At 49.5% G+C, this 24,234-nt stretch overlaps 3 protein-coding genes across 3 annotated transcripts; 2 read left to right on the top strand and 1 right to left on the bottom strand.

The window, feature by feature from the left end:
• Positions 1 to 567: 567 nt before the first annotated feature.
• On the top strand, positions 568 to 4,005 carry LOC144471045 (uncharacterized). The gene is made up of 7 exons (XM_078182733.1): positions 568 to 844; positions 1,636 to 1,786; positions 1,909 to 1,980; positions 2,034 to 2,177; positions 2,269 to 2,656; positions 2,926 to 3,185; positions 3,414 to 4,005. The coding sequence occupies exons 1-7, from the start codon at positions 568 to 570 to the stop codon at positions 3,835 to 3,837; spliced, it is 1,716 nt and encodes a 571-aa protein (XP_078038859.1). The 3' UTR covers positions 3,838 to 4,005.
• Positions 4,006 to 4,283: 278 nt separating this feature from the next.
• On the top strand, positions 4,284 to 7,474 carry LOC144471046 (cysteine sulfinic acid decarboxylase). The gene is made up of 7 exons (XM_078182734.1): positions 4,284 to 4,445; positions 4,521 to 4,705; positions 5,512 to 5,995; positions 6,076 to 6,140; positions 6,218 to 6,407; positions 6,493 to 6,662; positions 6,874 to 7,474. The coding sequence occupies exons 1-7, from the start codon at positions 4,299 to 4,301 to the stop codon at positions 7,118 to 7,120; spliced, it is 1,488 nt and encodes a 495-aa protein (XP_078038860.1). The 5' UTR covers positions 4,284 to 4,298; the 3' UTR covers positions 7,121 to 7,474.
• Positions 7,170 to 23,014, bottom strand: Sema5c (Semaphorin 5c). Its single transcript, XM_078182732.1, has 14 exons — positions 22,530 to 23,014; positions 18,102 to 18,219; positions 14,823 to 14,919; positions 11,948 to 12,155; positions 11,669 to 11,874; positions 11,480 to 11,579; positions 11,188 to 11,387; positions 10,480 to 10,965; positions 9,997 to 10,303; positions 9,556 to 9,925; positions 9,038 to 9,459; positions 8,414 to 8,843; positions 7,932 to 8,137; positions 7,170 to 7,857 (listed from the first exon to the last, which is right to left on the bottom strand). Exons 2-14 carry the CDS (start codon positions 18,196 to 18,198, stop codon positions 7,654 to 7,656), a joined length of 3,333 nt encoding a protein of 1,110 aa, XP_078038858.1. The 5' UTR covers positions 18,199 to 18,219; positions 22,530 to 23,014; the 3' UTR covers positions 7,170 to 7,653.
• Positions 23,015 to 24,234: the final 1,220 nt, after the last annotated feature.

The following is a 24,234-nucleotide window of genomic DNA, read 5'->3' as shown; positions in this document are numbered from 1 at the left end:
ATTTGTACGATCCCCTTTGTGACGCACGAGTTGCGAGACTTGCCAAAGGTTCATGACCATATTTACGTCCATGCATATTTATATAACAAATAAATTATTCGTCTCCAAAGATGCTCAATCATGCCGAATTACGACGAGGCGAACAAGGCGAGCAAGACGAACAAGGGGATGGGCTAATCGTTTAATGTTATACCGAATTAAGGCCGCTTACGGCGAGGCTTGGTCGATGCTTACGCGACGCTTCCTCGAGGCTTTCCAACGAGGTTACGCGCGCCAGTGTTTCTTCCTATCCGAGGATACACCGCTTTCGACCCAGCAACCTAATTACTCTCGAGCCGAACGTCGTTTCTATCGGAACCAATTCTCCTCCGTTTCGTTGCGAAAAGAGGGACGATAGTTTGGAGGGAAACGAATTGCGCGGCCGCTATTCCATTGTTCGCCAATCCCGATCGTTGCGTGTTCAACGAGGTTGCAACCCGAAAGATGCAACCAGGACGCACGGCCGAATTAGTCGAGAGTCGTCCGCGTCCGATCGAAGATAGCTCACTCGAAATTCCGTTCTCGAGCATGAGCCGCGCGATCGAGGCTGTTCTATTCGTCCTGCTCCTCTCGACGACGACGATCCGTCGTTACTTAGCGTTGCCGTGGTCCGAAACGACCAGCGATTGCGTCGTTCCCGATTCGAACGTCGAACGTTTGACGGCGGCGGAAGCGGAGGCAGGATCGGAATCGGGAATGCGCGTAGGTGCTGTGGTCGAAGGCAGCGATCTCTCGATTTTCTTGGAGGAACTCGAGGGCCGATTGTCACGGCTTGAGAGAAGATTGAGGGCGGTCGAACAACCCGGTGAGTACGACGGCTGCGTCGAGATCGCGACGCAATGCGATTCGATATGGCCAACATTGATTTCGCCGACAATATTGAATAACCAATAAATGTTTCATCGTCGCTCATTTGACTTTAAATTTACCTACTATAATAGCAACAACAGTTTACTAACCAAAGTAATAACCAGTAACGAACAGTAGTCGGATGTGGTAATGTAAATAGCGGAGGCTTACTTGCACGGGCCTGGGATGACACCAGAGCAGGAGCGACGAATCCAATAGCTCGATCGAAGAATACCAATGTTTAGCTTTCCGTTCGGCATCGACCCAAGCCGAAAGCCAAGCCAGTGGAGACGAAACTTGAGCAATAAATACAGATCACTCAAAGTTGCCTAAACACTATACAGACTCTCTCACTCATTCGGTACTTTACGATATTCACTTCTTATTATCTTGCCCTTCATACCTAGAAAAACTGTACACTCTGCATTGTTGTACTTCGTGTAACGAGACTTGTACGAAATATAAGCAGTTGCACACGTGCGACGCGAGATCAAGCCAGGGTCGGATCATAATATTTGGGTCCGTCAACATGTGGCTGTTCTGCATACAAAATCCCGCGATCAAGTTTCATTAAACATCGTCCCCGAGTATCATCGTCTAACAGCCACTCAGCTGCGACCGATGCGACACACGGATCGAGTGAACATTTTGTTTACATTTTGTGCCAGTTCTTACTGATGGAAGTACTGTATAGCTGTAAACATTGTCGATGATGTTGGTAACTTGATATAAATCCATTTGATTTAGTTTGGCAGATGGGCGCTGCCGAGGAAGACTGGGAGATTTGCGCCGAAGGGCCGTGTCGTTGTCAACCGGAGATCAAGTCGGTGTCCTGCTGGAGGCAAGAGCTGTTGGACCTTCCGGCTGCACAGCTCGTTCCAAGGGACGTGTTGAAATTGTAAGCTGAATCGCGATTAATAAAAATTAATTTTTATATCGATCGAATAAAGTAATTTAATTTTATGATATTTTTGAGATCGTTGGCGCGGCAGGCAAAGTGTTAAACTTTGATGTTTTCAGAGATCTGGCCGGGAACAGACTAACGGCGCTCCACAGAGACACCTTCTTGGACATGACCAGACTGAATCATCTGTGAGTAGAGTACTAAATGTTTGCTGCACGCGATAATCTTGGGATCGTTTCAGAGATCTCAGCGACAACTCGATCGAACACCTTCCGTTGAACTTGTTCTTCTCGTTGCAAGCCGTCACGCATCTGAGATTGAGCAAAAATTTGCTAAGAGAGTTGCACCGTTCTCAATTCTTCAGCACGCGTAATCTCCGAATGTTGTGAGTAAATCGATGAAATAGTTTCGCGGTTATATATATCGTGATTAACGTAGAAAACGATGCAACGACGGTTTCTCGTTTTTTTTCGAAGGGACGCTTCCTCGAACAGGTTGCGAACACTGCCGGAAAGCCTCTTCCTGAGCACCAACCTGCTGGTGTTGCTCGATCTATCGTGCAATCGGATCTCAACGCTAACGGTAGGCACGTTTCGCGGATTATCGACGCTGGAGGAACTACTTCTGGGGAAAAACCGTCTCTCGACGTTGCCGAACGATCTCTTCGGGGATCTGGCGAGTCTCAGATTCCTCAGTCTGGAGGACAACCGATTGAAGGCGTTGCCCGATCAAGTTTTTCGCGGTCAGGCGTCTCTTCAGGAGCTAAACGCTAGAGGCAATCAGCTCACCGAAATATCCGCTGGATTACTGGTCCCGCTGGAGCAGTTGCGCTCCTTAGAAATGTCCAACAACAAAATCTCACGGGTATTTCGGAGAACCGTTTGCTATTTCGCCGATTTAAGGAAATTCATCGAATCTTTAATCACTTTTATTTGTCTTATTCGCAAATGATGTTGCCATAGTCTTTAACCTCCTGCCATCTTTTTATCACATTTACAACTTAGTAAGAACTGAAATTTTCTACTCTTCGCGGATGATCTTAAAATTGATGATAGAGTATGTTCCTTAAATAATGCGAAAATTCAAGAAGATCTGAATAATAAGAAGAATTCAAGTTGATCGAACGTCCGCAGGTCCACCCGACTGCTTTCCACGGCCTCAAGACACTCAAGGATCTTCAGCTGGGCCACAATCGAATACGAAACGTAACGCCGGGTCTGTTCTCGACTTCGAGTTCGTTAGAACGACTCGTACTTTACGCGAATGGCATCGAGAGATTATGGCGCGGCGCATTCCGTGGCCTCTCGAACCTAACATCTCTGTTTCTGCACTCGAATCATCTCCGGATCCTGCATCCGGAACTATTCCAAGACACGCCAAACCTGCGAAAATTGTAAGCAGACTTTGCCCAAAAATGTCTTGTAAATCGAGAGAAGACAAGAGCTGAATCGTATCCTTTACTACTTATTAACACATTCGTCGTTTCTTATCGGGCCCAAATTAACGTTATATCTTATATATTAAATATAAATTAATGTAATGACACTAAATATTGTTAATGACAATGGTGACACAATGGTATTTTATCTATACACGTAAATAAATTAAATAAAATTTTCAGACAGCTGGAGTCGAATTATCTGTCGTCGCTGCCGGCTCGGATCTTGGACCCGGTGGCGTCCATCGAGCAGCTTCGTCTTGCTCGAAACCCGTGGCACTGCGATTGCGCCGTCTCTTACTTGGCAACGTGGCTGCAGAATCGTTATCGTTCTCGAGCGAACGCCACCGTGAATTCATCCGAAAGCGAAAGTTTCGCTGCATGGGAATTCGGCGCCGGAGCAGTTTGCAGGGGCCCCGGCACTCTGGGCGGCAAAATGCTGATGCGCCTGTCCATCTACGAGCTCTGCGAGGGTCAATGGGCCTCGATGAGGGGTCTAGTACCGCGATTACCCGTCGACCACATCGGCCACGGGTCAGCTGCCGGCAACGCTACCGAATCCTCCGATAAACCAACGTCGCACGACTCCGTTTCGTCGCCGACTTAAACGAACATTCACATTCCCTCTCGCGTTACTCGCGACGCGTTGAACCGTTCCGCCGAGGTTGCTCGCGAGCACGAAAACATTCCAAACAACGCTTCGATATCGCGAGTTTAACTTATCTGCGCTCCCATTTTTTCGTTCGATCTCGCACATCCGTTATCTGTCCTGCTTCGATCATCGTCCACGTAATCGTACGGATGTAACCTGCGTAATTGTTCCACCCGATTAATAATTGTGTTGCTGTCGCTATCCGATTACGAGGCTCGAAGTACAGTCGTCCACGAATACACGTCCGAAGTGTACGCGTCGCGCGCGTGTATGTGAAAGTGAACGCACACTCTCGCCAGTAACCGAATAAACGAACCGAGAAAAGAGGAATCGAATCGAACGTGGTGGGGAAGAAGTTTGCGCTGCTGGTATCCCCATCCCGTTCGATTCAACCCGAGCGCAGTTTCTGATACGCAATGGAAGGATCACGATCCACCGATCGTTCCTTTGGAGATAAGTTCGAGCTGTTGAGCCGGATTCTGGAGATCCTGCGAGAGGAAAATGCGTTCAACGAGTCGGGAGACGAACCGGTCGTGCAATTCGTGCAACCGGAGGATCTCAAGGTGAGTGTCGACTTCGCCAAACCACGATTGGGACGACATAAACTGGCTAAATTTGTTCGTTTCTTTCCGTTCAAGAATCGTATACCAATGGACTTGTGCGAAGAGCCGGCCACCAAGGAGGAGATCGAGACTGCTGTGCGGCATACCTTCAGATACTCGCTGAAAACAACCAGTCCGCATTTCCACAATCAACTGTACGCCGGCATAGACATGTACGGCTTGGCGGGTTCTTGGTTAACGGACGTACTTAACACGAGCCAGTGAGTTGACAGATTTTCGAGACGCCAGAAATACCTAAACAAGTCTAGTTTTATCATCCGTCTGGCTATATCTGTTTCGTCAGCCTCCATTCTAATTCTTTTAATATTCCATACATCTCCGGTTCGTCTGCTATCGCCTCGGGTTCGTGTTATAAAAGCCACGCGTCCTTGATAAAGAAATGTCCAGCATAAATTAGACTCCTCTCTCACTAACATAAAAGCAAACTATGTCTGGTTAGGACTGCAATAATGAGCCTACTTCGACATAGTTCGAGTTATTGAATCTAATGTAGCATTGCATTACGTCTCAGCTGATCTTCGTTTATCGAATGTTGCAACAACTCGTTCGTTCGCTCGACTAACTTATTCTGCTTGCGTTAACAAAGTCTCTTATGAAATCTTTTAACTAGAAAATTCCACCGCACACTCTACGACAGTAATAATTATATAAATTAATTATTCACTATTTCCAATCGCTTTAGTAATTCTGTAGTTTTTTTTTGTACCTCACTTTATACTTTTACAACATTCAGCTTCATTTTACGCCGCACCTGGCGTTTTTCGCTGATCTTTAGATACCTGAATTTCTGTTATTTTACTTGGCTATTACATATTACATGGACATTGTTTGTTTTAACGTTTCTTTCGTTTGCATTCTGTCCGATTGATATTGTATTTTTGTCCTACATAGCAAAGCTTTCAGTCCCGTTGAACGAATAAATATTATTATTAGAATTGAATACAAGTGGTATCGTACCCTACGGTGACGATATCTTATCGAATTTGCTTACACGCCCTCGTTCTAGGTACACGTACGAGGTGTCCCCGGTGTTTACATTGATGGAGCGACAGGTGATCGAGATGTCACTGAAACTGATCGGCTATCCACCGTTCCCGGACGGCGACGGCATCTTCTGCCCCGGTGGTAGCATCTCCACCATGTACGGAATGGCGGTCGCTCGGTACAACAAGTTTCCGGACATAAAAACAAAGGGACTCTCGGGTATGCCGCCGTTGGTGTGCTTCACCAGCGAGGCCGGCCATTACTCGATCACAAAGGGGGCGCATTGGCTCGGATTGGGAACTGATCACGTCTACAAGGTGGAGACCGACGAGCTGGGACGCATGCGACCCGACAAGCTGAGCTCCGCCATCGCGGAAGCAAGAAAAAAGGGACACGCGCCGTTCTTCGTGAACGCCACTTGCGGAACGACGGTCCTTGGTTCGTTCGATCCGTTGCCTGAAATCGCCGCGATCTGCAAAAAAGAGGATCTATGGTTGCACGTCGACGTACGTATTAAATGTGGCGCGATGGCATCGGGCAATCGACAACAATCGTCGAGAATGTTAAAATATCGTTTTTTCCCCAGGCCTGTCTCGGTGGTTCGCTGCTGCTGTCGGAAAAGTACCGGTCGCGGCTGAAGGGGATCGAGCTGTATGTAATTCGATACGCGATCGATACTGTTTTGGTTTCTTTTATGGTTAATCATGTTCCATTGTTGTCGACCGTAGCACGAATTCCGTGGCGTGGAATCCGCACAAGATGCTCGGCGCACCGTTCCAGTGCTCGATGTTCCTAACCAAGGGTAAGAATCTGTTGCACGAGACGAACTGCGCGGGCGCTAGGTATCTCTTCCAGCAGGACAAGCACTACGATGTGACGTGGGACACGGGCGACAAAAGCTTGCAGTGCGGAAGGAAGGTGAGAACAGAGATTGCAATCCGTGTCGCTTCGTTCGTTACGACCTATACGTAAAAAACGATGTCAACGTGGACACTCTTCTCAGGTGGACACACTGAAACTGTGGCTGATGTGGAAGGCTCGAGGCACAAGAGGGCTTCGCGAATCTGTCGACAATGCCATGCACGCCGCCGAATACTTCTTCGAGCGCATCAAAAACCGCGAAGGATTTCGGCTGGTTCTCCCTAGCTACGAGTGCTGCAACATCTGCTTCTGGTCAGTAGAAAGTGGAACAACGGAAATTAGAGCATTCGATCATCGGATATCCGTACCAGTTGAACGATACTATTTCATTTAGCTGTTTGAAGTACTTTGTGATCTCGGCACACACTTTCCTTTTTTCTTAACATTTTACTCAGTTGAAATTCTCAACATCCAAGGCTCCCAGATTTTTAATGCAACATTCAATTAACTTTGTCTATTCCAGGTACGTGCCGCCGAGTATGCGTGGCCAAGAGGAAACGAAGGACTGGTGGGACAAGTTGTACAAAATCACGGCCAAGATAAAGGAGCTGATGATGCTGGATGGTTCGCTGATGATCGGCTACTCGCCGCTCAGCTATAAAAATCATGGAAACTTTTTCCGTATGGTCGTCACTTGCCAACCTCCTAAGAATGAAGCCTCGATGGATTTTGCGATCGAAAAGATCGAACAATTGGCACGCGACTTGTGAGCGATAACGCCCGGGGTTCTCACGTAATGAAATTTTTTACGAAACGTCATTCGATTTAACACAGCTCGTCCTACCTGGACGAATGGTCGTTGCTTTATTGGTATTCTCAACCGATATTTCGCGCGTATTTGCGCATTTCCGCGACTCAATGTGAGCCAATAAACACGATGTGCCTCGATCGCACATAACGCATCCACTCATCCACTGCATCCACGCGCATACATTCTACGGACATGCACACTCCCATGTTGGGTTCGTCGCATTCGTTCAATTCCATGCAAATGGCACTAATTCGTTCGATATTAAACTCGAAGAGAAGTCGTTTGTCTGTACAATAAAAAAAGAATAACCGTAGCTGTTGTTTGAGTATGACACGAGCAGATCGAGCAGATCTCTCCTCCTATACGTAATCTCGAACTTTTAATCCTCCCGCGAGCGACCTATCCCCGCCTTGGACAGTTCGGTTCTTCGGGCATCGAGCAGATCCTTTTGCTCCCGCGATTACTGGTTCCATCCAGAGAGTTCGCATCGCTTCAGTAGTACTTGTCCTGGTCCAGGTCGACTCGGATATGTTGCTGGCCGTGGCTGTTGCGTTTTAACGTGGCGGACTCGTAGTCGAGGCTTTTCGGATACGGTTTCGGACTACCCAGACCGTTCACGTTCGCATTGTTCTTTCCTCGGAGCGTACCGTTACCGTTCGTGCTGCCGGAGAAACTGGGCTGCCGCTTGGCGTTCACCTACACGAACAAAAACCAACAATTTGCAGTCAAGGGTTTAATCTCAATCGTCTCGACATTCCAAGCCAACGTACCTCTTTCAACGGCACCGTCACATAGGGATTCTGCTTAGCCGCGTAGTGCGGACTGCCCGGGACTCGTCGTTGCCGTCGCTTCAGATAGCAAAAGCCCAGGATGGCTGTCAAAGCCAAACCGACCAAAAACCCGACCACGCAGCTGGCAACCACCACGCCGATCGTGACGCCCGAGTGTTCCAAGCTCGACCGGAGCACGTTTACGTCTGAAACATTTAATAGTAATAATAATAATCTGTATAAACTAGGTAAAACTCCTTTAATTATAAATGGTATGATATAAATTAAAAAGGAATAGAGAAGTATCTATAAGCTTATTAAGTGTTAAGTGGAGAAGTATTTTGCCACATCAATATAACGCACAAAAGTGACCAAGTACGTTTTTGGACGTTTCTGTGCTAGATTGTGGACTATGTTTGTTTGCGACAAGATGACAAACGACAAGGAAGCGAACGAACCAATCGAGACCATCCGAGACTCACCATTATCCATGCAATCCGGTATACAGTCACGCGTTTCTCGACTCGGCCCCAAACAAGCTCCGTCCCCGGGCTCGACGCACAAGCGTTTCCGATGCTGTTGACGATCGTCGTCGCACGGTGTCCACCTAGACCACGTGTCCCATCCGTAGAGCGACTCGCAGCTGGGCGTCTCGCAGGTTTCGCGGACCAGACGCGGCCCTTCGCAGTCATCCGGGCCGAGGCACTCCCTGGTTCTGCTACGAACGCCCGAGCCGCAGGAGGCCGAGCATTCCGACCACTCGGTCCACGAGGACCACTGATTGTCCGCAATCGCAGGTACCGTCCCGCCGTTGTCGTCGACGAGACTCGTAGAGCGGCATGGATGCGTATTGCACGCTTTTGTCTGGAGCGACATACCACCCTCGCAGGGCGGGGATTCGCATTGTCTGACCTACAACGCGCAAATCGATTTTATTATCTTTACTATTAATGTCAAAGTAATTTCAATTGGCAGAATAAAATAAACACGCCGTATGTAAAACATAAATTGGCAATCTTTTTATGAACCGATGTCTCGTTATTGTGAAGGTAGTTAAGCTTGTCGAACAACGTTGGTATTTTCGATGCGCAAACAATGATGCTCACCCTGCGCTGCGAGCCACCACCGCAAGGCCGATCGCAGAGACGCCAAGAAGACCACTCGCTCCATCCCGACTCCACCGCGAGATCCCCATAACCGCTCTGACCGAGGCTACCTTTGGTGCAGGATCCATCGTTTTTGCAGTAACGCTCCTCCTCTTTGGCGAGCTGAACACGGACGCTCGACGGATCGTCGGTTTGAGCGCGACAGCTGAACCGGAATCGTTTCTCGATGTATCCAAGGTTTCCGACGATCTGAAGAGCGGTCGCGTTTGCCGCCAGCCAAGGCGTCCACCCGGAATATCTTTTGGTCTCGACGCACCGATGACTGTTGCACTCCTCGACCTGAACGTCGCACCCGTTGCACTCGACGACGCCAGACTTCCGCATCGAGGGATTCTCGCACGTTCTACGACGTACTCGAATTCCTGCGTGAAAAGAATACCGAAAATGACTCGTAACGTTATTGTTGTGAAGATGGCTGTTCAACCGCGTAAATGATTATATTAAATGTCAATCATTACCAGTGTTGCAGGGTCGCGAGCAAGCGTTCCAAGGCCCCCACGGCGACCACTGACCGGATTGAGGAGACGGCGTCGCGACCTTAATCGGCGCAGGACAAGGCGGTAGGTCTATACAGACAATATCGTCGTGATCATGGCCGACACAGACTCTACCGCCGAAAGCAGGAGCAGGATTGGTGCAGGAACGTCTACGCGTTCTCATCGCCAAGCCGCAGGTCTGGGAGCACGCGGACCATGCCGACCAGGCTGTCCAGCCTCCGTGCACGGTGCAATTGGTTACCCGGACCCTGGCGCCGGTGCAGCTCGTTCCGCCGTGTTGCGGCGGTGGATTGTTGCACTCTCGGGTTTGACATTGACAGCTGTCCGTCACCTGAAAACGTTCCGCAAAGGTTTAATGATATCAGTATCGATTCCACCGCTATTCCTAACACGATCACTTGCCTCCGCGTGCTCCGAATGCGTGTGCGAGTGCGGGTGAGCGTGCGGATGCCCATGGGTATGCGATCGACTGTGGTCCGCGGTTCCGTGCTGACAGACGGACCAAGAACTCCAGGCGCTCCAGCCACCGTCCACGGGATCCGTGAGGACCGGACACTTTGTGACTTCCTGATGCCAATGGTTCGCTAGGTGATTCTGCCTTGGCGCGGAAGCGCACTTCATCGTCAGCTCGTTCCAGCCGCAGTAAGGCTCCTGGGCGTTCAAGCAGGCCTGGCGGCTGCGATGTCGGTGGCACTGGACCGCTGGTAGCCTGTAAACGAGAAATAAGAGTTTTTAATTCAAAAGTATTCGAAATTTATAGTTCGATCGTCTCGCATAGTGTTTGATTGTCTTCGAAAAATGGGACAAAACTGAACAAATAATTATTTTTTAAGTGAGAAATTATTAATAAATTGAGTATCGCGCACAACACGTAGCATCGCGTACCTCGACAGTCCAATCTCCATGCCGACGTACAAGCTCTGCGTGTCCTTGAGGAATTGCAGAGTCAACGGCGGGGATGGCAACGGGCCCCATACCTCGACGACGCAAGTTTCTCGAGTTCTAGGCAGCACCGAGATCTTCTTAATCAGCCCAGCATCGGTGGCAACGTAGAGCACCGTGACGCCGCGGTGGAGTTTGGTCGGTGTCTGGTCGAGGGCGATGTGCGTGAACCTCTCTAGGGTTGCGACGCGAAGCGGTTCGAGGGTCGTAGCTTGCACCGCGTCGTCCATCAGCTGGTACCTCTGGCTGTCGATGATCTGATGAGGCGGCACATCGGCGGACATTCCGCATCGCTGCCGCGACCGGTGTGGGACCGGGCCCCGCTGCCAAGCGTCGCCCGAGTTCTCCTGGTGCTTGAAGGGCCCCTCGAAGCTGGCGGTGATCGCGGACATGTTGAACGCGCAGATCGCCGAGCCAGCGATACCGTTGCTAAAAATACGCGACAACGGAGAGTTTAGTCGTGAGCCGTGTGTACCGCCACCATTTATTTTCTCTCTCTGGGATCGAACGCGGAATACGTCGTGAACCGTCGAGCCACCTTACCCACCTTTTTCGTTATCCCTTCGGAATCAAGAGCGCAGACATGGAAAATCGCAAACCGATTGAGAGAAATCGAAAGGTCGTGGTCGAGGCGGATGCTTCGTTACTTACATGGGCGTTGTAAAAGTCGCGTAAACGATGCCCTCTTCGGCGTGGTAGACGGCGCCTTGGATCTCGTCGTAGTAAAACGGAAACTCCCCGGGCAGCGAACAGTTCAGCCGCGCCTTGCCGAAAGTCGTCCAAACTTCTCTCATCATGATCTGTCCGCCGCGATCGTTCTTGCAAACTCTCGCGATTCTCGAGTAGATTTTCTGGGGAAAGACAAAGAATACCGCTGTGTTAACGAACAAAGAAACGGAGTAACATGAAAAGAAGAGAGCGGACGGAGAATATGTATGATTACTTTGCCGCAGTTTATGTACTCGACGGCGGATTCACGGAACAGGAAGTAGACGTGGTCCTCGGTCTCGAAACTGCCGACGAACTGCGGATCGTTCAACCACCTACGCAAAGAGGCAACGCACAAATGTAGGTCGGTCACGACGAGGATCGGATCTGGGATCGGGGTTCCGGGATCCGAAACATCTCGTACCTGGAGTCGTATTGGTGCGTTCGAAGGTTCGGCGAGGCGAGAGTTCGGCAGATCGCGGGATCGGCGCCGGAGAAATCGGTCGGCGCGCCGGTAAACAATCCACCGGTGGGTCCTCTGGCGAGCAGCGCGGTGACGTTGGCGTGTGGCGAGTAAGGGCACATCGCCACGCCCGACATCTCGCTGGTCACGCTGGTGATGTTCTCAATCTACGATCGATTGGCAAAGATTCTGGGTCAGCCGGGATCCATCGTTTCGAACGAGGAAGACAAGGTAACCTACCTCTCTCCATGTGCACCAAGGGCTGAACGCGTAGGTACCGCAGGTGAACAAACTCTTGCCGTTGCTGAGGAGCACCTTGACGTAGTTGCGACAGTCCTCGACGGTCTGTCCCTTGTTCTGGCACGTGTTGGTCTTATCGTCCGGGGCGGGCCAGGCGGCCTGCTCCAGCGCCGTCAACGACGTCAGCGTCAATCGGTAAAGATTGTCCCTAAAAAACAAGAGAAAGGATAAAGCCGAAAGTCTTTAAACGAAAGTCGAAACGAAGAAGACTATATTCGTAGCGAAACGACGCACGGAGACAAATTTCGATAAAATCATGGTTAAAATTTCAAATAATTTCTTTACGTATCTCTTTACATATGGATTTCGTGTTGAAACTAATATTCAACACGTAGATTTCGTGGTAGTATACTAGTTGGTTATTTGTACATATATATTGTATTTGTTGGTTAATTAGTCAGACACAATAAAATACCGAATTTACTGTGCAATTTAATCATTTTTCGACGAATTGTTTTCTTCTAATCCACCATCTTTTTTGAAATTTTGATTTCGTAATTGGTAACCTCAAAATTAATGAATATCGTTCCAATCGAAGACAACTGCATATTTTAGCTACGATTTCAGCGTAATTCGCCACTGTACAATGTCTGTCCACGGTTCTTCTCCACCCTCTTCCGCTTCGCTCATTCTGCCGTAACGTTCAAGCGACCCGAAGCTATCGTTTATACGACTATACAGTGTTTCGAACAAACTCGAAAATCTCGTGGCGTCGACTGTGTTAACCTCTTAGGCACGACGCCTAAAAATGTATATTAAGAAAAATGGTAATTTAGTTATGAAAGACTTTATTTGCGCAAAATCCAGCCGTGCCTAAGAGGTTAAGGACGTCGTGCAGTGTAACAAGTATAGGGGCGTTCGGAATCGAATTCATAACTTCTAAACTAATTCATTTTCGAAAATTAAGGTGATCTTAATTTTTTTAGTAAATACAAGGTTGTATACTAGTATTTTCTTTTTATTGCTATCTATTGTTAACAGGATCATCGACTAACTTTTATTTGAAAAACCTTCTTATCGGTTTATTGGAAATTCCTTTCAAAGAAAGAGAAATAGCACCTGTTTGCGATTTTTTAAAAACACGTCTTTTAAATCAATTATCTGCCATACGATAGCTACGTCTGAATCAGAACATGACTCGGTGATTAAAGACACGATTCTTCTATTGTTAAATATTGCTTTCTATCTCTTGATTCATGTTTCTTAGCATTTTTGTAATTTGGTTCGTAGTGAGATGCTATTTTATCTAACTCTACGTGTAATAAGTTGATTTAGCAAACTTCTATTAATAGTTATTCTTGATTATGAGACTACAATGAGAGACAGAGTCTACGCCGTATGCCTTGACGTTGAGCGTCTTAACAATGATGTCGACTATTTCCATCATCTGGAGCAACTAAATTCTCAATTAATGCACAAAATATCACGGACATACTATAAAATCGTTAACGTATCTATAATTATTCTACAGCTTGGAAGGTCTTGGAATATTCAATATAATTTATAACAATCAAACTAAAACATAAAATTCGGTAAAAAGCTGTGGTCATTATTAAAATCTACTTTCCTTTATCAGTATTTTAAGATACAATAAACAATGAATTTAGACTTCAGTTTTTTTGGGTTTTGTCCATTGCTCGTAACACTGTGCGACGTTCGAGCCGTCTCATTGAAACAGATTGCTTCCTGTTGGCTCCCTCGAGCGATCGCGCATTGTCCGACGATTCGCGAGTGTCTTTTCGATTCGAACTACGTTGCAGTGTCGCGCGGTTCTACGCATCTAATCGCCCTTCCCGACGACTACAATTTCGAACGGCGCGCAGCGGCCGATTCTGGGTCTTTTCGACACCTGTCGCAATAACGACATCGAATTTGGCGTGTGGCGACGCGCGCCGCGAGCAATTAGCGAGTCGGAATGCAAAAGGTGTCGGGGAGGCGAGGAGGTGCGGATCTCGACCGGGAGTCGGGCGCCACGGTTTTCCTTCTGGTTTCGTCCAATTTCCATGGTTCGATTAACAAGGAACGGGCCCGTTCCGTTCGCAGCTGTGTACCGATACCGCGACGCGAACGCTGCCCACACAGTTTACCTGTCGGCTCGCGAGGCTCGCGAGAGCGTGAGCGCGAGACCGCGCCGATTATCCGAGGAACAAGAACACGATTGCGTACTAGCGCGCAGGACACTTTGGCGCCGTCTCGACCCCCCCCCCCCCCCCCCCGACGTTCGCCTCTCTCCTTTCTCTGTTTTTCTCGCAGCCGAATAACCGGAGACCGTCTCTGCTCACTCTCGAAGGGAAAACACGACTGGAAGGAACTCGACCGAATTTTATTTCTGTCCGAGCTGAATCGCGGGCTTGGTACCGAGCTGGATTTCGCGCCGGCTGTCTTTCGGGCGACCCGCGAAGCTCAACCGACGAAACCGGACCGATTTTTCAAATTTCCTCGCGCGCGTTCCTTTCCGGACGACACGCGTAGGTCGAGACTAACGACTAACTTTTATCGATCGAGAGACCGCGAGGGCGAGCGTGTCTTTTTCCTTCGAAAGGCGAGCGTGCCGATCTTCGATCGATTCTGTAAATTTTCTTCGACCTGCCTACGCCAGGGTCGCTCCCCGGCTCTCCGATGATCGCCGAAACGGTCGACGATCCCGAGAAATCGCGAGACCGCGTTTCGCTCGAGACACGCGGCACCCCGCTCGGGCCTCTCTGGCGGATCGCCAAGTTTTAGCGTTCCGTAACACGACATTGCCCGGCGAGACGGCTCTCGTGGTCTTTTTTTTTCTTCTGCGAACCCGGAAACGGGCTCCCGTCTCGCTTACCGTGCACCGACGACAACCTGCTGTCTGGCCACGTCGAACAGCAGCTGAGAGTACGTCGACACCCCCTCTTGCTGGAACAGAGCGGTGTCCACCAAATCTGAAACACACGTCGACGTTTTGTACAATCTCTCGCAACGATTCTTTCAACGTGATTAAAACGATCGAAAACGAGCTCGATCGGCGAGACGATCGCAACCGTGGTCGCGGATCACGGCAACGATCGCATCCGTGTTCCGCGAAATCCTTTTTTCTCTTCCGGACAAACTAGTTTGTCGACGTCGATGGAACGCGGCGGTATCGCGACGTTATACCCGATCCGTCCCCCCTCCTCCCCCACCCCTTTGTTTCGCGGCCAACGGCGAGTTCTTCTCGAATTTTCCAGTTTTTTTCGCGGACGCGCCATTGGTCGCCGCGCGACGAGAAGAACGACATCTCTCGTTTGAGAAACTGGCGCGCGAGGAACGGAGAGGTCGCGTACCTCGTTTCTTTCCCAGTTTCCGAAGCGTTTCGAGTTATTCGCGCGAGAAGGGAAGCCGGTGCGCGGAGCGCGTCTTGGTCTCGATTTTTCCACCGGCGCGGGCACGTCGCGTTGGTCTTGTTAGTTTTCAGCCGGTTTGCCGGCGCGGAGGAGAAATGAATCCGCCGAGATACCTGCATCACGGCCGGTCGTATATCTCGCTCGTGTTTCCACGTATTCAGTGTACTCGTTCATCGGCGGTGCGTGCGCTTGCGCGGGCGCGCACGCGAACACAAACATTGAGAGCGGAGAGCGCAGCAAAACGCACACCGCAAAATCTTATACCGTCGCGACACATCGGTCGTGTCCGTGCGACCACGTACACGCGCTTATAAGTAGATACGTGTGGGACGAACGGGCCCCAGTTAGCATAACCTGATCTCGAAGGCCTCTCGGGTATCCTCCCTTCACTCTCCGCCTTTTCTTTTTCTCCGAGATCCCCTTCCCCGTCCGACCGGTCACCCCTTCCCTATACCCTTCTCTCTCTCTTTCTCTCTCTATTGCCCTCCCTTTCCGCAACTTTTTCTCCATACTGTGCCGGTTTCCCCCCGCGCGCACAGTCTTTCCATCCGCGTCGATTTACCGAAGCCTACACCCGGTTTTCGCAGTTTTCGCGATCCGTGGATGCAGCGCCCTCTCCTACTCGTTATCTGGAAACGATCGCGATGTAATCGGTGTTCGGGAAAACTTAATAAATCGGCAACACGTTGCCTCCTTAGAATTTGAATAAAAATGATCGAAGCACAGATATCTTATTTTGTAAACGGTCAGATCTCGTATGAATCTGTAATCGAAGCTGTATTCGCAGCTAACTATCGTGTCAGGTTATGTCTGAATCTATCGTTGCAGCATGTTAACCTCTTAGACACGACGCGACGCTATAATGGCTTTCGTGAATGTTTCTTCGCTCAATCGTTTTATTAATTATTGAAGTGAAAGTGTGTATGTACAATACACTAAGAAAAGAATGTACGTAATTAATGCTATATGTAGCTGTACGGAAAATGGTAATTTAGTTATGAAAAACTTTATTTGCCGTGCTTAAGAGGTTAATAATAACAGCGATAAAAATAATAGTACGGTTTCAGTCTCGCGAGGATAGATAAAATACAAGAGTCAAGAAAAAGAAAGATAAATGTATTATTGTACAACGATCCATTAAACGTAATATTATACAACAATCGCTTTACCGACCAAGCGAGGTGACATTTTCTTTTTGTATAAATTTCGCGTATTTTTCGCAGCCTTTTTTCGTGCTAAAAGACACTTTTCCCGTGGATAAACTGAAAAAAAGAAGACGCGAATGAGAAACCTCGCTGGAATCCAATCCTCGTTCGAAGCGGCGTGGCACGGTGTTCCCCTTTCTATCGATTCGCGTCGATTCGCGATAATCAGTGTCTAACAACGCGTACGGCGAACGACGGCGTTCTCCATCGATAGCCTCGCGAATAGCCGAAGGAATCGATAGGCACGCGGCTCTCGGATACCGCTCTCGTCCTCGAAAATAGCTCCGGCTCGAAGTCAACGCGGAACAAGCCAACGAAGACTACGTTCGCGAATTTCAACGGGTAACGATAACGGCGAAACGCGGTCGCGTGGATCTTGTTTCGGAAGAGCACAGCGCAGCCGTGTGTACGCAAGCCGTGTGCTTCGCTCTTGCGCTCGAACCGGAAAGACTGCGTGGATCGTGAAGCGACGAGTTTAACCCTTTGCGGTCGAACGGCGACTCTCAGGCGCCGCTAAAAATGATCGTGCCACGTTTAAAAATAATTTTTATAAAATTTACTAATATTTAGAAAATTGTTAAGAGCTGTTATCTGTTATATAATTCATAAAATTCAATTTTGTAATATATAAAATACTCCAGGTTATATAAAATGGAAACTACTGTAAGTCTGAAGAAATATCTTGGATTACCACTTAAAATGGCTCCGACTGGAAAGGGTTAAACGTCTAGTAACCTGGCACCGATTTGGCCAGCTTCCACGCAACGTAGGACGCGCAACGGTCGCGCTCCCTCGGAGAAAGGAAAAACGAAGCGCAGCTCCGCGTCGCGCCGTAGGACGCGACGCGAAACAAAGGAAACCCGCTGTGGATGCTGGAAACGATGCATCGACGATGCAACGCGAAAACGAACCGGCACGCGACTCTCCTGGTTCGAACAACGAGGAAGATAATACCGTGAACACACCGCGCGCGGTGGAGAAATCGAAGCGTCGCCGAGAGGATTCGAACGCGTGCCGACGCGTGCCATGCTCGCCGCCTACGCGATTACGCGTCGTCTGCGCGCCGCACGCCCAAAACCATAGCGCGGTCCGCTCGCCTCTCGCCAACTTTTTCATCGCGCATCCGCCACGCGTCCGCGACGAGTCGCCCACGCGCGCGGATCGAGAAAACTTTGTTGCTAGATGCGGCCGACCGACCGGCGACCGGGCGGAATCAAGCTCGATCGGCGCGGTCGTTTCTATCGACGTGTGGGCGAGTCGCGGCGTCGCGAGCCGCTTGGCTCTTAGGGGCCCCGCTAATAAGGGTTATGAAATAACGCGACGCTGATTGGTACTTTTTATATTTAACCCTCTTAGCTGCGTCTATTTATTTTGAAGATAAATTTTCTTATGCGTTTCAGCGATTACAATAAGTATAGTTTTGTTAACAGTTGTTCTAGAATTACCCTAAACTGTGCGAAATTTATGAATAATAAAATCCTCATTCAAGGGTGTATTAATCAACCTAAAAATCGTTTTCCACGGATGCACGCTTACCATCGTAGGAGATGCGTCGAAAGTCGTCGGTGGCGTTCAAGACTGCGACCAATGTACCCAGCATCGCCATCAGTGTCGAGCCCCGTCTCGAGTCCATGTCGGAACAACGCAGTAGCACCTGAAACGAACAAGGAAACAGTCGATCAGTGTTTTCCTCGCAGGATGATCCATTTAGACTTGCAAAACGAAGTTGCTTTTTCTATCTATTTACTACTTTGAAATTTTCCAATAAGGGCGGAAAAAGTTTTCACTAAATGAACACTCATTTTGATAATATAATTTTATTATTTGAACTTGCTGCTCAATCGTGTAACTTGCCACGGTGATATGGCGTAACCTTCTGAATTGTAAACAACAGGTCCAATTGACGCATTCAAAACATGACCGTTACAGACTGTCAACATCGACCAGTCCCTTTTTTTCCCCAACCGTATACATTGCAACGAATTCTCCTTGTCCTAAAACGTGAATGGTAGTCGCAACGAGGCTTCGCAGACGGTGGATCGTCGACGACGCGCCGCTGGCCCGCCGGTTTTTTCGCGTTCTCGTGTCCTCTTTGAGACGGCCGTCACCGTGACAGCTCGCGCTTTCTCCTCTATGAATAGATAGGCGGGACAAAGGACGAGAGGGACGCAACGAAGAGAACCTCGGAATACGCCGTCGGACCCACGTGGTCGGCTCTACGTCCGCGTATTTCCGTCGCGCTGTTAGGAGAGACGGCGTTCCCCTTTTTCGTGCCGGCTTGCGATTCGCGGGAAAGGCCGTGAACGCGAGTTTCCAACGGCGACGCCGTGGTTTCCAGCGTGGCGCGGAGCGCGTTTCACCGTTTCCGATCGGCGAAATCGTTTGGTCCCGCGTTCCTTCGACCCACGTAAAATATTCCGGTCGGCGTCGAGGTGGTCTTGTGAGGGTAAACTTTTTAAAAAGCCCCGACGGCCGAGGGTACGATAATACACGGACGCCACGGTGGTCCCGAAACTCTTTAAGGAACGGCGAGAGACTTTCCGTCGAACAGAAATATCGAGAAGAGAAATATTTCTTCTCGGAAGCGAAACGATATAGAGAGAAGCTGGAGGAGAATCGCGATGGCGGATCGGGTGGCGAAAACGCGACGCTAACTGGCGAACGATATATCCGCGGGAGCGGAGCAATGCCCGTTACGGAGATGTCCGCAAACGATCGAGGCCAAGCGGAAGACCAATACGGTTTACCGTATTGGTTCGCTGAGAGCCGTACGCGCGGTCTATCCAGTAGCCGATGATAGCCAATTCTCCGTTATGTAGGTAACAAAACCGTTCGCGCGTCTATTATATCATACGCGTAGCCATACGCGCGTAAGCGAACGGGTACGCTGCTCGTACGTGCCGTTCGGTCTCCGGATCTTCTGTTTATCTATCGTTGTCAGAGATAACAGCGAGTTGGAAAATAGACGGCGCGTTAGCCGCAGTGTTAATCGCGTCAGATTAACAGCCGAGGAAGATAGCCCGTAATCGATCGATCGGGGTCTGGTCAGAGGGGGGAGAACGCGTAGGTGTCGCACTAGAGAACTCGAAGAAGAACCTCGAATGACACTCGATGGAGGCTCGAATGAAACTCTAGTCGATCGCTTCGTAGGTTCTCTCGCGTTGAAACGATTCCGTGAACAAGTTCCGCGAGAAGACTTCGTGGCTTCGGTGGAGAAACGCTAGGATGTCACGGCGAAGACCGCGGAGGAGTCGGCGACGGAGAATACCGTTAGCGCTGTTGGTACGTTCGACGAACGCCTTCGTATTCTTCGTATCGCGAGAGACTCTTTCCACCTCGGCTTTTGATTACCAAAGATAAGAGGTAACACGAGATTAGATCGTTTCTTCGCCCGTGGTGGATAACGCGAAACTCTTGGTCGGTCACTCTCGTCTTCGAAAAGGGGGACCACCGTGTGTGTATTGTTCGCAGAAGGGCAAAATTGAGACAACAACGTTTTTAGATGTCATTTTTTAGATGCGAGAGACTAATTTTTATATGCCGAGTTCTGAAACGATTTTTGCGATCGATTCGTTTGATAAAATTTACTGTGAATGAATAGTAAATAGAATAGAACTGTTACTTTGTACAACGTACCGTTAATTTGCGACCTTATTATGTATATATTTTTTTGTAACGGGCATTCTTCTTCTAAATAATTAAATAATAATAGTAACCATTTTCCAAACGTGTTAGCATTTTGTTGTGGTATTTCGCACCTTAATTGGTAGCAAATTAATTTATTTGCGGACAAAAGAGTCATACTCCGCAAATAAATAAATAAAGAATAAAATAGTATACGATCGTCACCGGGCAATTATCAAACGTTAATTTGTCAGCTCCACCTTTCCGCTGGTTCGCCGTACGCGGATTTTCCAGCGCGAATCCCCCTCGCAGGGTGTGGCTCGCGCGCGCCTTCTCCTCTTTCTTCGCGTTCTCTCCTCGCATCTGCTCGCGGTGCAACTCGTTCCTCCGGGTCCACGCGGGACAGAAGCATCCTGTTGACCGCGCGGGGCTGCGCGGCTGTGGTTTCAGCCCGGCCATGGCGCGGCGATTTGCGATTTATCCTCGGCCCGGTAGGCGAATAGAATTGCAAGTGTACCAACGAATAAAGTGTAGCCGCGCGTGGCAGAGCGCGCGCGAGAACGGCCTGCGAGAGATTTTATGGGAGCGGGTCGCCAAACATGGTCACGTCACGCGGACGCGGCTCTCCACGGCACGGCACGCGAGTCGATGCCGTCCCGTCGAGTCGAATCGAGTCCTCTTTGCGTACCAACGACGAAATAACAGACACCAGATGGAAACAGGTGGTTCGTCGCCGATGACAGGGGTCATCTGCCGCGACCTTCGGCCACGAGTTAGCCTCTTAGAGAGGGAGTTTTGATCACCGCGAGAACCCTTGTTCTCGTCGAGAAACGACGGGACCAGGTGAGGAATTGTATGCCAAGTTTTTCGTAGCTGTTTCGCGCGCTATTCGTCGAGTAAGATCAACGACGAGGAGCAACGGACTCGGTCCGGACCGGTATAATAGCTGGCAATAAATTACGGTCGTTTAAACGACGAATCTCGGCCGAGCGTCGATGCGCGGCTTGACGATCTCGAAAGCGAAAACGAAACCGAGGCCGAGGTCGAGGATTCGTGATGCTCCGCGACGCGGAACGCCGCATTCGAGTAGCATCCTATCGATCGATGGGAACAACAATGACGATCGACAAAGGCGATAAACGGAAATTCAACGGGCGCGGTGTGTCGCCCTAACTTGCCGAACGGAATCTCTTTTTTTTTCAGAAACCGTCCGATCTGTTGGTTCCGCAAGCGACACGTGATACTCGTCGGTTGACGTTCTTAGCTCTCGACGGTCGACGCACACGGCAAGGTAATCCGAACGTCGTGGCTGCCTTGCCGCGGGCGAGAGAAAGTGTGACTTTTACGCGTCGCGTATACACGCTCGACAGGCGACGAGAGATCGTTCGCGAATTTGCGCGTGGATCCGCCGAGCGAAGATATCCGAAGACGAGCGGAGGTGCATTTTCTAGGTCGTCGCCGTCGCCGCGTTCGTTGGAACGAGGCTCGAGAGGTTCATCGAGTGGACCCGACTGGCAGAAGAGAGGAACCGGCGGCAGAGCAGCTCCTTATACGGATCGTTGAAACTCGTTGCGTGGCTCGCTGCTCCGCCGGCCTGGTCCGAACCGAGCTACTCTCGGCTTCGAGCGATTCGACGAACATCGGGACAATGCGTGATTTCTTTTTCGTTACGCGTTGCAAATCGAAACGCTCGAACCCTTGTGATCGGTCGAATTACCCAAGGATACGGTGGTCACCGGAGCCACAACAAAACATCGTTCGCCGCGTGAAACGCGACTCGTACGTGACTGGAAGAAACGATTTACGAGCGTACCGATGGGAACGCGCGACGAGAGACCAACCACCGATTCTTAACCGTAAAATACCTGTCTGGTCTCCCTTTCAAGTATATTCCCCTACGCGGACCTCCCTTGTCCTTCGGTCGCCAGTATTCTCGCCGATTCGGTCGAACCACGAAACTTGGAGTACGTTCGTTTGTTTGCAAAGAGTAAACTCGTCCTAGTCGATCGTTTCTGTGTGTATATTTCGGGATCCTCGGTTATCCGAGAAAGGAGATAATCGGTCAACCGCTTCGGGTTGTACTCGGAAAGTCCCGAGAGGACTGTGGTCGGGTTTCCCCGAAACCCGATCGCTTCGAGTGTTGAAAGATTTATTATTCGACCGTCGAGGAAAATTCGAACGTAGGCAATTACCTGTCAAATTCTCGCAAACGTATTCGTACTCAATTCGAGACGATAATAACGGGGCCGCGACGTCTACACGAAATCGTGACCGACGAAACGACGCGACCTGCTCGTAAAAACACTCGTTAAACTTCGAGAGACCGAAATGTGTACTCACAGTTTCCGATCCGTAGAGACTCGATCACATATCCTCCGATTTCACCCAGCCGGTCTTTTCCTTTTTCTCTTGCATGGCCGGAGTTGCTTGACCCGTGGTTCTACTACGTGTGTACACCGAATCCGACCAATAGATATATATGGGGTACCGACGACTAAGATCTCCGATTCCCATGTAACTCGCGAATGTGTACGATGATGCCGTGCCACCGACGCGGTTAATCGCGGTTCGCTCAAGCATTAAACTCGCGTCGCGATCGGCCAGAGAACGCGGAGGTTATCGAAGAGAAAAAAAAACATTGAAACGATCCGTTGTGCTCGATCGAATCTAGCGCGGACCAGAACGGACACAGAATCCCACCTCCGTGCAGCTCGACCGCCGCGAGACCACTGATCCACGGTCGTCGAGTATTTCTCTTCGTCCCTGTCTGCCCGCCCTGCCTGTTTGCTCGCTTGCCTGCCTGCTCCTATACCCTGCCCGCGTAGCTTGCCACACAACCATACAGCCGTAACTATAGCTCGTTGTAAGTATAGTCGCAGTTTGTAGTCCGCGCTGCTCTTTCCATCCTGACTAGAGCGTACGTGCCTGAAACGACGCGATGCGACGCACGCGTCGACCTTCCTAGATACCCTCTGGTTTCCTCGATCCTCCCTAGATGGCCGGGAATCGCGCGCGCGCGCGCGCGGCTTCTTTAAATTCATTCTCTACGCCCTACGTCCTATATGCCGTCTACGCGACAAGGCTTCGCGCGTGCTTCGATGCAGGCCTGGTTCTCGATACACCGATCACATAGCAGCAGGAAACGAAAACTTCGAGACCCGTTCCACGCAACGGTTCGAAAACTTCACGAAATATTTGTATATTTTTATTTTTGATCATTTCGAATATAGAAACATGATGTTTTTTGTGAAATTCTTTTTAAATACAATAACGTCAGCTAAAGAAGATAACCTGCGCTGCTGCGAAGAAATATAAGCTCAAAATAACTTTTACATGTAATATGGAATCTTTTATGGAAATATGCAAAATACGACATTTTGTTAAATTTCTCTTTAAATATCACTAAAAGTGTAAAAGTTAGTATAACTCTGTAATTATTTACACCATTGTATTTGTGTCGCGATACGCGAATGCAACATAGCGGTTTAACGCGAGACGAGGTTTCGGTGTACGTATTATATTATCACCTTACCCTCTCATTGAATTACATGTACGACCGGTATTCGTCGCACGCACAAACCGATACAAACATCTTAGCGTGAAATGGGTTTTACAGTCTCCTCGCAATCCCTGGAAACGAAGCAGTCGAATTTCCGTTTTCTCCAGAGTTTCCGTTGAGTGAGATTTTTCTGGGGTTTCTCCTTCGCCCGTTTACCTGGATATCCTACGCGACATGAAAAATTCAGGTTATGTCAGGATATATCCAGACATCTCGTGCATGGCAGGAAATGTTTCGAAAAAACGTACAAGTGATGCTACAAGGGAAAACAGCGATCGAGGAGGGTGAAACGAACGATTGATCGACCAGGGGTGGGGATACAGGGTTACGAGACGAAGGGAATCGAGCGAGGGTGGAGCGAAACATATTACACGTTTACGATCCGACTTCTACGCGGCTACCTGCTCGCTTCGCGCTCTCCCGTCCCTCTGCTCCCTTGCTCCGCGGGGGCCGGCGGTGAAGATATACGGGTGGAGGATCGGGAAG

Source organism: Augochlora pura, chromosome 6, assembly GCF_028453695.1.
Source record: "Augochlora pura isolate Apur16 chromosome 6, APUR_v2.2.1, whole genome shotgun sequence".
Lineage (NCBI taxonomy): Eukaryota > Metazoa > Arthropoda > Insecta > Hymenoptera > Halictidae > Augochlora > Augochlora pura.
The sequence above is the reverse complement of the archived record's forward strand: the minus strand, read 5'-3'. Positions and strand labels throughout refer to the sequence as shown.